The sequence below is a fragment of the Tamandua tetradactyla genome, chromosome 22 (assembly GCF_023851605.1).
Source record: "Tamandua tetradactyla isolate mTamTet1 chromosome 22, mTamTet1.pri, whole genome shotgun sequence".
NCBI classification, from domain to species: Eukaryota; Metazoa; Chordata; class Mammalia; order Pilosa; family Myrmecophagidae; genus Tamandua; species Tamandua tetradactyla.
The window spans coordinates 47,078,622-47,091,870 of NC_135348.1; the positions used below are offsets into that span (position 1 = coordinate 47,078,622).

Sequence of the window (13,249 nt, forward strand, 5' to 3'; positions counted from 1 at the left end):
CTTTATCAAGCCAAAAACATAACGTCTGAAAGACTCCCATGAGATCTAAATATTTACCCAAAAGCTACATTCAGGTCTCCTGCTAGGGAAGTTGTTTCCTTTTTATTGGAGCTACAAATATTGTTTTGAATAAAACAACGGAAGGACATCTAAAGCTAAAAATCTCCTGAGGAGTCTCTGCCTTTAATTTCTGGTGAGCACATGGATTCGGTAAGGGGTCATTTAGCCCTACCAGTCCATGACCGTGCTCTGAAAGTACGTCTGCATCTGTTCTTCCTCAAGAACATGTCACCACTTTAAAGGGCAAGGACGGAGAAGCACCGCATTCCAGCATCTCCATCTGTGATGTGGCGGCCATACAGAGAGACAGTGTCCTGTGGAATGCAGCCTGCCCTCAGCTTCTCATCCCCGGACTCTCAGGAGTGACCACGGTGAGGCCAGGTGGGCTACTGGGACTAAATTCCCAGTGGGGCTTCTGGAGTTCTGGGCACTGGCAGGTGGGAAGACTGGAGCCTGCCTAGGTGGGGGTGTGTGGGAGGGGGCACCTAAATTAGCTGTATTCTGAAAGGGGCCACTGATGGGAGACTGACAGGGGGAGGATGCGGGTGGCAGAGTGGTACCAGGAGCATGGGGTTGGCCCCGAGGGCTGGGGTCTGCCAGCCTGGAGAGGCGGGTGACCGGGTAGAGCTCAGATCTGAGGTGGTGGGTTTTGTTTTTGTTTTTAGCGTGAAGGTGTGGGCGGAATCACCAGAATGGGGGGAACTGAAGGTGTGGGCAGAAGTGAGAGTGTGGAAGGAGGAAGAACCGTAGGGAAGGGAACCAATCTTCCCATGACTTGTTAGTCACTTATTCAGATGAACCCATTTTATCTTAATGGCCACTTTAGGTAAGGCCCTGAGGGCCAGAAAAATCACATAACTTGTCCACGTCCCACAGATGGCATGCAGGAGGCCGAGCCACGACTTGATCCACTTCTCTGTGACTTCTCTCCAGGTCTCGTCCGGAGGGCAGAGCCTTCCCTCCCCTTTACCCCTTTACCTTACCTCCCAGGCGTTTTCCCTCCTGCCTCTGCCTCCTGCAATTCCCTTTCCTGTCTTCTTTCATTCTAGTTTAACCACGCTCTGCAACAAATATATTTATTAAATAAAATACATTTTAAAATTAGATTAGTTGAAAATTTTATGTTCCTCCTAAAACAAGACTTGAATCTCCTAAAATAAGGAGAACGATGTTGTGTACTTACTTATGCAGACTTTTACCCATCCCCTCCTCTTTATGGGTCAGTATAGTCAAGGGAAATGGTTTAACATTTCTGCCACAGGGCAATAAATAAATGATCCAGAATATTAGAGTTGAGAGATGTAAAAAGTAAAAACTGCAACACAAAAACCTCAGTGAGTTCGTTTCCTGGATGATGCACCCAAACAAACAAACAAACAAAAACACACACAAAAAACTCAGTGACTTAAAAATCAGTCGTTAGTTCTTGAATGATCCAAATAATTGAGGGAAAGAGTGAAATAGGAACAATTCTGAGTTTACAGGCAGAGTTCTCGCCTGCCATGCCGAGACCTGGGTTCAATTTCCGGTGCCTGCCCATGCAAAAAAAAAAAAGTGGATTTGTCAATCAATTTTCTGATGTTTCAAAAATTTTCCCAACGAAAATAACATTTTTGGTAGGGAAGAGACCTGATTATCTCATCAGAAAATAGATGAAATCCATTATTTGTACCTAGGAACAGAAAAACAAAGAAACCCAAATTATTTTACAATACTTATTATTAATGCAACCTAAGGATAGTAATACTGAATAAGAGGGACTTTAATTTTAAATGCATAAAGTTTAAAGAGTTAGGAGGTGACTCTGGTGCAGATTCTGAAGATAACTTTTGGACATTGATCTGGGACTTTTGTTCAAGGGTAATGGACACTTTTTGGAAGTAAAGGAGATTTCCTAGGTCCATTATCTATGCACCCCAGCAGGTAAAAATCATCTGCCATTCAAAATCCATCAATTCACAACTTTCAAAGAAGAGCCTTTATGTGACAGTCCACTCTGGCCACTTTAGAAAGTTCAATCCATATCCCCACCCGACAGAGGCACTTTCTCTTTTGATCTTGCTGTCCAGTTTCCCTTCCCCCCCCCACCTGATAAAATACCCTTTGTCAAAGCCTAATTCAAATGCCACTTCAATCCATTTTCCTACCCCTCGACTTAATATTATCAGTCTGTCCTCTGAAACAGACTGCATGGTAACTGCATTTCTTTCATGATCTCTTATTTCAGCATTTGCATACATGCTTTACCTATAATATTAAGTGCAATCTCTTACGTATGCATTTTCCACATGCTCAGTAAGCAGTTATAAAACACAATGAAATTGCATCACTTTGCAGAGAAATGTGTTCTTAAACTTAATTCACGCCTGGTGGGTGTGAGCCCATGTGAGAGGGACTTCTGATGACAGCACGATCAAAGGAGAGAGAGTCAGGTCAGGTGTGACCCACCTCCGTCAGGCCTCCATCCCATTACAGGGATCCTTTATAGGAGGATGGAATTCAGACACACAGAGAGGAAGCCATGGGAAGCCAGAAGCCGAAAGTCAGTGGAACCTGACAGAGAAGAGAGAGGGCAGGGGCCGTACGAGGGGACACAGGAGAGACCGGGATGGGCAGCAGCTGGTCCAGGGTGCCACAGTCTGTAAGAAGCATCACTCTGATGACGCCTTGATTTGGACTCCTAGTCTCAAAACTGTGGGCTGATACATTCCCACTGTTTAAGCAAACCCATTGCATGGTATTTGCTTTAGCAAAGAGGAAAGCAAAGCATACTTTCTAGGTTTTGGCTCAAGTCCTCTTGGAAAGGCAGTGTTCCCCCCCCCCCCCCCCCATTCTCTAGCACTGCTGTATTTCCTTTATAGCACATGCTACACGGGGTCTATTAGAGGTTTTTTTTATTGTCTGTCTCCCCCACAACAATAAGGGACCTGTGATGGCGGGGCTTTGTCTCATTACCCCCGTGCCCAGAACTGTTCCTGGTACCTGACAGTGTGTCATACACCAACCTGGTGTAACAAGGCCCTCGGACTAATAGTTCTGCTGTTCTCTCACTAGCTGTGGGTTCAGAGAGCAAGTCACTAACCCACGTTGGGCTTCGGTTTCCTGAACAGCCCATGTGCTGAGTATAGGATCGCTGAGGTTTTGTGAATAGAAAGAGAAGCAACCGAGAAACGCAGTTCACGTGGATGCATATGGGAAAAGAACGCTCTGAGCGGATGAAGGAAGCTGCTCTAGGTGAAGGGCAGAGAGGCCCAGGAGGGGGAGGCATGAGGCGCGTGTGAGCCTGGGAAGAGCAAAGGGCTGTGGGGTGCCCCGGGAGGGGCGCTGAAGTGGGGAGCCTGAGGCCTCGGGGGGGGGGGGCTCTGAAAGAGGGGGCTCTCCGGGAAGGGGCGGTAAAGTGAAAGCCGGAGGGAGGGTGGCAAGCTCACGTATCTGCAATTTCCCTCCCTTTCCAGAGAACCAGCACTCTGCTTCTGGGGCTGGTCAGGCCTGAGGAAGCACGTGGCTCACAGCTGAAGGCAAAAGGGCCTTTTTCTACAAAATCCACAGCTGTTCTCCACTTACCGCAGTGCTCTTCCTGATGCTGTAGGATAGCTGCCTCCAGCAGCCGTCGCCACGAGGGGCCCCTTTCTGAGACAGGATTTACCAGAAGACAGTAAGAACTGATCATCAGGCACTTTCTGGGAAAATGGACTGCACCTGCGGTTTCGGTCCCACATGGACAGTTCATCAGAACGGACCAATATTTCATCCTAGTGAAGGTCTGGCTGCCCCCCATTTTGCAGGACTCCCCTCTCCTAGGTCAAGCAGAAACTTAGCGTCACACCACCAGAAGCTCTCCCTTTCCAGCTGCTGGTGGTGCTTCCTTCCTTCTGAACCGGGGGGGGGGGGGGGGGGGGGGGGGGGCTGCCGTCCATGAACCATCCAATCCATCCCTGAGAGCCTAAATGTCATGAACCGCTCTCTTCGAAAGCCCAAGGAAGGTCAGCTCCGTCTGTCTCCTGAATCAGCCCAGCACTTTGCACTTCCCATCCTAGAGCATCTCAGGGCCTGCTGTCCCCAGCTTTTGTCCTCCGGCCTCGTCCTCTCTCCCCCACCCGCTGAGGCGCAGGACACTGGCCTTCCACCCTGGCTTTGCCGGCTGGCGGTCCCCTGCGCTGGCGCACACTCCTGTCCGCGGGCCTGGTCCAGCCTGAAGCCGGACGCCACCGCACAGCAGCGAAGCTCCAGGTTGGCCTTGCAAAGAAACCGATCGCGGGCAGGGGCCCGGCACACCCCATCTGCTCTCGGGGGTGCCGGTGAGGCGGGGCGGACTTCGGGAGAGGCCGTGGAAGTTCCCGCTTCTCCCGCCGCCGTGCGAACCGCGTGCCGACTCGCAGAGCAGCGGAGGCCGGCCGCGTCCAGGCCGCCGGGCCCCGCGGGCGTCTCGGCCACGCGCCCGCCCCACCCGGGCCCGCGGGTCCCGCCGGCACCCGCACCGCTGCGGACAGCCGAGGAGGAGGCGCGGCCCACGCAGGCGCCTGAGGCCCCCCGAGGCTCGGCCGCGGCCGGGCAGGGCCCGCGAGGGTGGGGGCGCGCGGGGCGGGGCGGGGCGCGGGGCCCGCGAGGGTGGGGGCGCGCGGGGCGGGGCGGGGCGCGGGGCGGGGCGCGGCGTCGTGGGCGGGGCGGAGCGGGGCGGGGCGCGGCGCCGTGGGGTGGGCCGAGAGCTTCCCGCGCCGCGCCCCGTCCGCTCTGCTCCCCGCGTCCCGTCCGCGTCCCGTCCGCGCCCTGTCCGCTCTGCTCCGTGTGTCCGGTCCGCGCCCCGTCCGCGCCCCGTCCGCTCTGCTCCGCGCGGCTCCCGGAGGCCGGACGCCGGGTCCCGTGTCCCGGTGAGTGCGGCCGCGCTCGCGGAGGGGCCTGCCGGGGAGGCCGAGGTGGGGCGGGCGCGCGTGGGGCGCTGGGGCGCCGCGCAGGGCCAGGGGCCGGCTCGCTCACCTGGGCTTCCGCTCTCTCGCAGCCTCGCGTCACCTCCCCCACCTGAGACGTCGCCATGGCGCAGGTAAGGCCCCCCGAGCGGCCGGGACTTCGGCTGCGCCGGCCGCGCGCGAACGCGGAGACCCGGGGGCGCGGGGAGGAGTTTGTGGAGTAGCCGAGCCCGAGCGGGGGGCCCTGGCTGCCCGGTGCCCACCGCTCCGGCGTCCTGGCGCGTCCTGGCCGTGCAGCGCCGTCGCGCAGCGCTTGGTGACGTGGCGACTCTCCGGCGCTCCCTTTTCTTCTCGTTTCCCCCCTTCTCATTTCGTTCTGTGCGTGAGTTTGCCTGAGCGGTTACCGACCTTGGAATCGGGCCGCATCCAAACCTGGATGGAAAGGGACTCCCCAGGGCCGCCTGTTCTTGGGAGAAAGAGGGAAGGCGGCTCCCGAGTGCGCAGGGAAGCTGACGTTGGAACCGGAGCGGGAGCGCTTGGGTGGGGTCCCCGAGGCCGCCGCGCCGTCTCTGTCGGCTTCCTTGGTTGTGTGGCCGAGTTTCTGCGTCCTGTGCTGCGGGGGGGCCTTGTTTCCCGGAGCGCCCCTGCAGCTCTGCACAGGCCCTGAGCCCCACTTTCCTGAAGGGGAGTGACCCTCAGCATGGGCTTTGTTTCTCCGCGCAGAGTCTTCCAGCGAAGAACTGTTTTTCTTAAGAAATGAACTTGTGGGACGATGTCTGAATTTGTCCTGGGACTGTGTCAGAGTTGATTACCTAATATTGGCTTTGGGGGCGGCGGTTTTTAAATATTTATAAAAGATGTAGAAAGAGAAAATTATTTGATTTATATAGCGGTCGTTAACAAGTTCTCCGTTACGAAATCTTTGTTAATAAAATGATCCTGTGTTTGCAAATTCCACCCCAAAACTAGTTTACAGATCTTGTCAGTGTAACTGGCTTGTCAGATTTTAGCTTATTTTTTTTAAACAAGTGTTTTACCTGGTCAAACAATGCCCTTCTCATTGGAGTTCTCTTTTTATCAGATTGATCAGAGCTGAGTAAAATTCCACAGTCCATTCCAAGACAAAATGGACAGAGTAAGATGAGTTGGTAACTTTATTAAATTTATACAGTACTTCCATTCTTACTTCCTTTTTTGCACTTAAGAAATCTTAAAGTAAAACAGTTCTCATATTACTTCAAGTGGAAACTTTGGTTTAGATTCTCTCCCATATAAAGGACACTTTTATGTGGAATTAACTTTCTTAGCCTAAAAAATATTTTTCTTCCCTTGACGTACTGTTGTGGTGATGTACATGGTGATTTAGCAGATGCCTGAGAATAATTTCATTCATCCTTGGCCATTTGCCTGTTTCTTGAATCTCTTTTGCAAGTTTACCCAGTGACTTCTGAAGTTTTTCATTCAATTCCTTTTAATTATGCAGACTGTTTGCCAAAGTTAATATTATTACTTTAAATGAACATATTTTCCAATTGTGACATTCATATTAATAATTTCAATCAATGTTAGTAGTGTAAAGGCCCTTATAGATACAAAACCTGGGAGAATTGGGAGCGTGCAGTATAAAATTATGTACCCGATCTCTATCACAATGTAATACGAGGACTGTTTTCTATCAAAACCGCAGTTTTCAGTCATCATAAAAGTTACAAGTTATGTTACAAGAGATAGTGTTGAATTTTTAAAATGCAATTAAAAAATATTTTCATTGACAGATCTTCACACACATACAGTCCATACATGGTGTACAATCAATGACTCACAATATCATCACATAGTTGTGTATTCATCACTGTGAACATTTTTTAGAACATTTGCATCACACCAGAAAAAGAAAAAGAAAAAACTAATAATCCCATATTCCTTACCTCTCCCTCTCTGACTGCTATTATTTCCATCTACCCAATTTATTTTTAAATGCAATTGTATTGAAATATATCACATACTAAATAATAATCCAAAGTATATAGTCAGTAGTTCACATATCATGATATTTTCATTCCTCCAAAAAAAAAACCAATAAAAACAAAAGTAAAAGTAAAAAAGAACACTCAAAACACCCCAAACCCCTGACCACCCTATTATTTGTGTATTTTTTGTTTTTATTTTCTTACCCATCTCTCCATACACTGGATAAAGGGAGTGTCAGCCACAAGGTTTTCACAGTCACACGGTCACAGCATAAAAGCTGTGTGGTTATACATACATCTTCAGGCATCAGGGCTACTGGATTACAATTCAACTGTTTCAGACATTTTCCTCTAATTACTCCAGTGCACCAAAAACTGAAAAGAGATATTGTTCTAGTTTGCTAGCTGCGGGAATGCAGTATACCCGAAACAGAACGGCTTTTAAAAGGGAATTTAATAAGTTGCTAGTTTACAGTTCTAAGGCTGAGAAAATGTCCCAATTAAAACAAGTCTATAGAAATGTCCAATCTAAGGCATCCAGGGAAAGATACCTTGGTTCAAGAAGGCCGATGAAGTTCAGAGTTTCTCTCTCATCTGGAAAGGCATGTGGCAAACATGGCATCATCTGCTAGCTTCTCCTGGCTTCCTGTTTCATGAAGCTCCCCAGGAGACATTTTCCTTCTTCATCTCTAAAGGTTGCTGGCTGGTGGACTCTGCTTCTGGTTGCTACATCATTCTGCTCTGCTCTCTCTGAATCTCTCATTCTCCAAAAGATTTCCTCTTGTAGAGGACTTCAGAAAACCAAGTCCCACCCAAATGGGCGGAGACACGTCTCTCTCCCCTGATCCAGCTTAACCACTCTTGATTGGGCTACATCTCCAGGGAGATGATCTAATTATAGATTCAAACATACAGTATTGAATAGGGATTAATCTGCCATTACAAAATGGAATTTTGATTAAAACATGGCTTTTCTAGGGTCCATACATCCTTTCAGACCAGCATAGGTATCCATATCATGCATAAGAATAACCTCTAGAAGGACCTATCGACTCTCTTTGAACTCTATCAGCCACTGAAACTTAATTTTGTTCCATTTCTCTTCCCCCTTCTGGTCAAGAAAGCTTCTCACTTACGTGATGCCAGGGCCAGTCTCATCCCTGGGAGTCCTGTCCCACGTTGCCAGGAGATTTATTTAAATCCTTGGGATTCATGTTCCACGTAGGGGGTTGGGCAGTGAATTCACCTGCCGATTGACTTAGATAGAGAGAGGTCATTTGAGCAATGGAAGTGGTTCTCTGGGGATGACTCTCAGGTATCGTTGTAAGTCCGCTTAGTTTATCTTTTGCCAAAATAAGTTTCATAAGGGCAAGCCCCAAGATCAAGGGGTTGGCCTGTTAAATTGGTAGTCCCCACTGCTTACAAGAATATTAGGAATTCCCCAGGTGAGGAAGTTTAATATTTCTACATTTTTCTCCAGTCCCTTGAGGGGATTTTGCAAATACTTTTTTACTCTTCTGGCCCAGGTTACTCTAGGATGTATCAGGGCATCACACTAACCTGTACAAACAACAAGATCTCACTCCCTATTCAAGGTTACTTGTAATTATGGTGTTCAAAAAAACTGACCATACACGTTAGTGTGCTACAGAAAATACAAATTTTGCACCAAATAAAAATCTCTTTCTTTGGTCTCATACAAAAGTTGAAATTTTAAAACACAGTTGCTATCATCCTTTACCCTTTAGTGTGATGTACCTCAGTCCTGACCAGATGAGTTCATCATACCCCTAGCTGAAGTCTGATCTCTTTTTCAGCTTTTTGATCATTTCCTGAATGGAGTAAAGTTGGCTTTCATAGCTGCAGAACTCTAGCTCTGAGTGTCAGGTGTCACAGACACCTGAAATTCCAGGGAGTGACCAGGTTATCCACAAAAAGCTCAGCACCTCGGAATTTATAAATAACGTTACAACTCAGGAATAGCTGTGACTGCTCTAAGAGCTTACTACCTAGGAACCTTTACAATAAGCCTCCCCCTGAAAACCTGTGTTCTTGGATCCAGTTCTCAGAGTTTGTGCGTTATAGTTAGTCCATATTAGTGAGACACTGTAACACCTGCCCTTTCATTCCTGGTCTGTTTCATTCAGCACGCTGGCCTCAAGGTCCATTCGCCTAGTTGCCTCCCCCACAGCTGCCTTCCTTGCAGCTGCTCAGCCGTCCATTGTCCGTACACACCGCTGGTTTGCCGGTCAGCGTACCCTTAGGCCACCTCGGTCCGTTCCAGTCATGAATACTGCCACCATAAAGACCAGCATGCAGGCGCCCATTCATTTCCCTGCTTTCAGGTCTCCCAAGTACACACCTAATAATGGGGTTGCAGAATCAGATGGCCACCCCGCACTTAGCCTCCTGTGGGATCCCCAGTAGCCCTAGAGAAGCTGCACCATTCTCTTTCCATACTGGCAGTGAACAGGTACATGTTTCGCGCCACATTTTCTCATGCACTTGAGTCTGTCCATCTTTAAACAGTTTTATTCGGATACCATGCAGTCCATCCTAAGTAAACAGTCATGGTTCCCAGTGTAATCGCATAGTTATGCCTTCGCCCCTACAGTCTATATGAGGACATTTCCATTTCTTCTACAAAGAAAGAAGAGGAAAAGAAAATAAATACAAATAAAGTGAGACGGAGAAACACCGCGACCGCCACGGCTTCCATGCCGCTCTCTCACTGACGTTTAGCCCTGGCGCACTGCCTTGTTACATGTGATAGAAGCACATCACGGCGCTACTGTGGACTTTAGGCCCTAGCTTGAGTTGATTGTATTTTTTCCATGTACCATTGCTGTAATGTTAACATTCATTTGTTCTCCCTCCTGTAAAAGCATCTTACGTTTGTTCATGCAGGTTTTCCGTTTTGCTGTTTAGCTGGTGCCAAATTATTTCATAGATACCAAAAATTGAGTACTTGAAAGCATGTGGACCTGTTTTCTTTGGTTTGAAATAAATCAAGAGTTGGGTGTCTTTCATTGACAGTTCATTTAATAAGTTTTAATCCATTTTAAGACTTTTATAGTTTTCATTTTCATTAAGGTGAAACTAAAATTTTAGATTTTTAGGCAGGCTGACCTTAGCTTTATTTATAATGTTTATAAAGGGTTAATATATTCAGGGCAGCAGGAGTGTCCTGAAGTCAAAATAAAACAACGTAATTTTTTTACAAGAAAACTTCGCAAACATCAGAGTTATCTCCTTGATATGTATTTAAACTGTACGAGGTTTGATTAGAAATTATTTGGTTGGCTTGAAATCGTTGTGTCATGATAGTTTCCACAGGACTTAGGCAGCCCAAGTGAATAAATAAAATGGAGATATACTCGTTCGAGAGGATTTTGATTGCATCTTTTCATGCCACTTACTACTTTTTTGTACCACTCGCTTTTAAGATTGCATCTCTGTGGTATGTGGTTCACTCTTAGACCAGGGTTACCTGTTTTCCCATAGCCTGTGGTGCTTTGAGTTAGTCTTTCCAGGTCTTGATTCTTTTGATTCTTCATTTTAAATACTGGGAGAGAACTTCATTCAAAACTGCTTTGCGAGTCACTGAGCATTTCACTGGTATTCAGCAAACTCAGTTCCCACTTCCAGCCTCCAGCGGCCCTGGGAGACCTACACAGTGGTCACGCTACTTAGAGGGGGCCGTCTGAGGTTCTCTTTTTTTTTTAACTCCTTAGACGTTTAAAATGGAAGAAGTACACCTTTTTACATCATAGATGCATTTCTGAAATAAATTTTATTCATCTAGACTATATACTATAAAATTTCACAAACATCAGTTAATTTTTTTTTTTAAATTAGTGCTCCTAAGATCTTTGCCTCATGTGTTTTTTGGACTCAACCTAATCTAGTGCATTACATATATAAACATACCAGCAATTGGTTAACCAGAAGAGATTTGTGTTCTAGTTGGCTTCATCTCTTTGGATGTCAGTTCCTAACTACTCTTTTTACTTTCCGTTTGTGCGTGCATTTGTGAATGTCTGAATCTTTCAGGTTCCAACTATGTGCCAGTTGTTGTTAGACATGGGAAATACCAAGGGAAATAGAACTAAGATACTGATAGAGCAGGTATATTGCAAACTCAAAAATTCCAAATTGGAGATTCCCATGGTGGCAGTGTGGTGTTGCATTTCTGGGGGCTCCAGAGGTGGGTGGCATGGGGGAGGGGGAAGAAAGAAAGCTGGATGTTGGAAGACTGGTTAGGAAACCATTGCAGTGATCCCAGTGAGATCGCAAGGACCAAAGCTAGGCACTGGCTGGGATTTTAGGTGGGAGGGGTTGTGGGAGAGAGTGGACAGACTTGGTGGGTCAGTGGATTAGCTTGACTTGACCAAGTGGTTGAATATGTTTTTAATTGAGAAAGGAATGCAGGTTTGAGATGGGAAAGAGGCAGTGATTTAGTAGTGGAGTGGATTTATTGAATTTAAGTTCTTTGTAAAAATTTCCAGGTATGCTGTCTAGTAAACAGCTGGTGTGTGTGATCCCTGAATCCTCTTGCCTCTCTGCGGTCAGCCATGTGTACTGCTTATCCCTTCCTAAAACTAAGAAGGGTTTGAAGCTGACACGTTCCCTACCTTTGCCTGGGGCTAGCCATGTTTGTTAAATTCCTGCCCCTCATGATGGAGAGAGTGCACAGATTCGAGAGACTGCTTTGGAGGCTGCTCTTATGTCAGCTTCAGCTAGATAATGCTCATTACCAGGGTTTGCCACCCCCACCCACTATTCCTGTCAACCCCAGAGAGCACCTGGGACTCTGTCTGAGATTCTACACGTTTCCTGCACTAAGATTGCTTCCCAGAAACCTGCAACCTCCAGGTGGTTCCGATAAGATCAGTCCTGCAGTCCAGAGAGCATCCTATCTCCAAGAAGGTCAGCTGGTTCCATCCCCCAGTCCCATATTGCCGACACCCCTTTCTGGCATGAGTGTTAGAAGGGCATGGTTCCAAATGACCCTGAAGATTGGGAGAAGGGTCAGAGGAGAAGGAGGGATTACAATAGAGGAGACAGGATTTAACAAATGAGTATAACTGCTGAGTCATTATATTGATATTTCTTCCAGTCTGAACAGATTCTGAAATCTGTTCTATAACTTCTCACAAAGTACTTAGAAATTTATTGCTGTTTGGCATATATGGCATGTTTCACAATAAAAAAGAGTTCTTTCATGAAAAGAAGAATTCCTGCCCCTTGTTTACGTACAAAAGGACATAAAGTTGGGAAAATGTATATACACTTCTTTAGTATGGGAACTCTATAAACTTGATTGCTTTTTAAAACATTGGTGTGAGTGAGTTGGTTCGGGACATAGCTTTCCAAGTGCTGTTAACGGAATGCCCAGTTGAGTGTCGGGTACGATAGCACTCGCTTCCCTTACCCGGTACCTGTTGGAGGCCCATGTCATTTGCCCAGTAACAGACTCACAGCATCACTGTTGATTGTGGGAAACTTCTAGAGTGCATGATTTAACTTTTTATTTTATTGGTCTTGGCCAAAGGATGACATTCTTAAACTGGTAGGTAGGTAGCCACAGGAGCTTTAAAGAAACGCACCAGAAAGATTTAAGTTATGTTTGTAAAACCTTGACTTAGTTGATTATAAAATCTTTCTTTTCACCCCTTTGCAGATAACTTAAAATCTTTTACAAAATTTATACTTTTCCCCCCTTACACTTTTTTTTTCTTTTGGGTGCATTGTCCGGGGATTGAACCCGGGTCTCCCACGTGTAAGGTGAGCATTCACTCATGCACCTGCCGTACACTCTTTATGTTTAAAGAAATAAAAGGTGGTGGGATAATTATGGCAAATACAAAGGAGCAGAAATAAGAAGGAGCATGAAAGCTATAGGGAGTGATAACTATAGACCAGTTAGGTTTAAGGCTTTGAACCTTAACATTCACCTTTTCTGATGGGATTGGAGTAGGAGTACAGGTCAGGGGTTGAGATCTCATCTCTGACACATGGTATGTGTTTGTGTACCCCTCAGTCCTCTTGGAGTTGTTTTCTGCTGTTTGTTTTGCAGCCCTAAGCTTAGTCATGCCACCTTGGCTTCTGTCTCGTAACCCTCTCTCCCACCTTTTGTTTATCCATTTATTTGTGGATGGACACGTGGGTTGCTTCTGTCTTCTGGCAATCGCAAATAATGCAGCTCTGAATGTTGGTGTGCAAAGATCTGTTGGAGTCCTTGCTTTCAGTTCTTTCAGGTATATCCCTAAAAGTGGGAACACTAGGGCATGTGGCTCTATACTTCATTTTCTG

The 13,249-nt window shown here is 46.9% G+C and overlaps 1 protein-coding gene and 1 long non-coding RNA gene across 4 annotated transcripts in view; both read left to right on the forward strand.

Annotated features, from left to right (window-relative positions):
* LOC143666380 (uncharacterized) overlaps positions 1-3,950 on the forward strand; it is a 28,850-nt gene extending 24,900 nt beyond the window's left edge. For 2 of the 3 annotated variants that reach the window (XR_013167581.1, XR_013167580.1), the window contains exons 3-5: positions 283-431; positions 3,171-3,294; positions 3,516-3,950. This is a non-coding gene — a long non-coding RNA (uncharacterized LOC143666380). The remainder of the gene's footprint in view (positions 1-282; positions 432-3,170; positions 3,295-3,515) is intronic. The other variant, XR_013167582.1, reaches the window with a different exon arrangement.
* An 835-nt stretch (positions 3,951-4,785) lies between these two features.
* Positions 4,786-13,249, forward strand: part of ANXA5 (annexin A5) — a 30,255-nt gene continuing 21,791 nt past the window's right edge. Inside the window, exons 1-2 of the mRNA XM_077140164.1 lie at positions 4,786-4,928; positions 5,057-5,098. Of these exons, the coding sequence (XP_076996279.1) occupies positions 5,090-5,098 (9 nt within the window). The 5' untranslated portion in view covers positions 4,786-4,928; positions 5,057-5,089. The remainder of the gene's footprint in view (positions 4,929-5,056; positions 5,099-13,249) is intronic.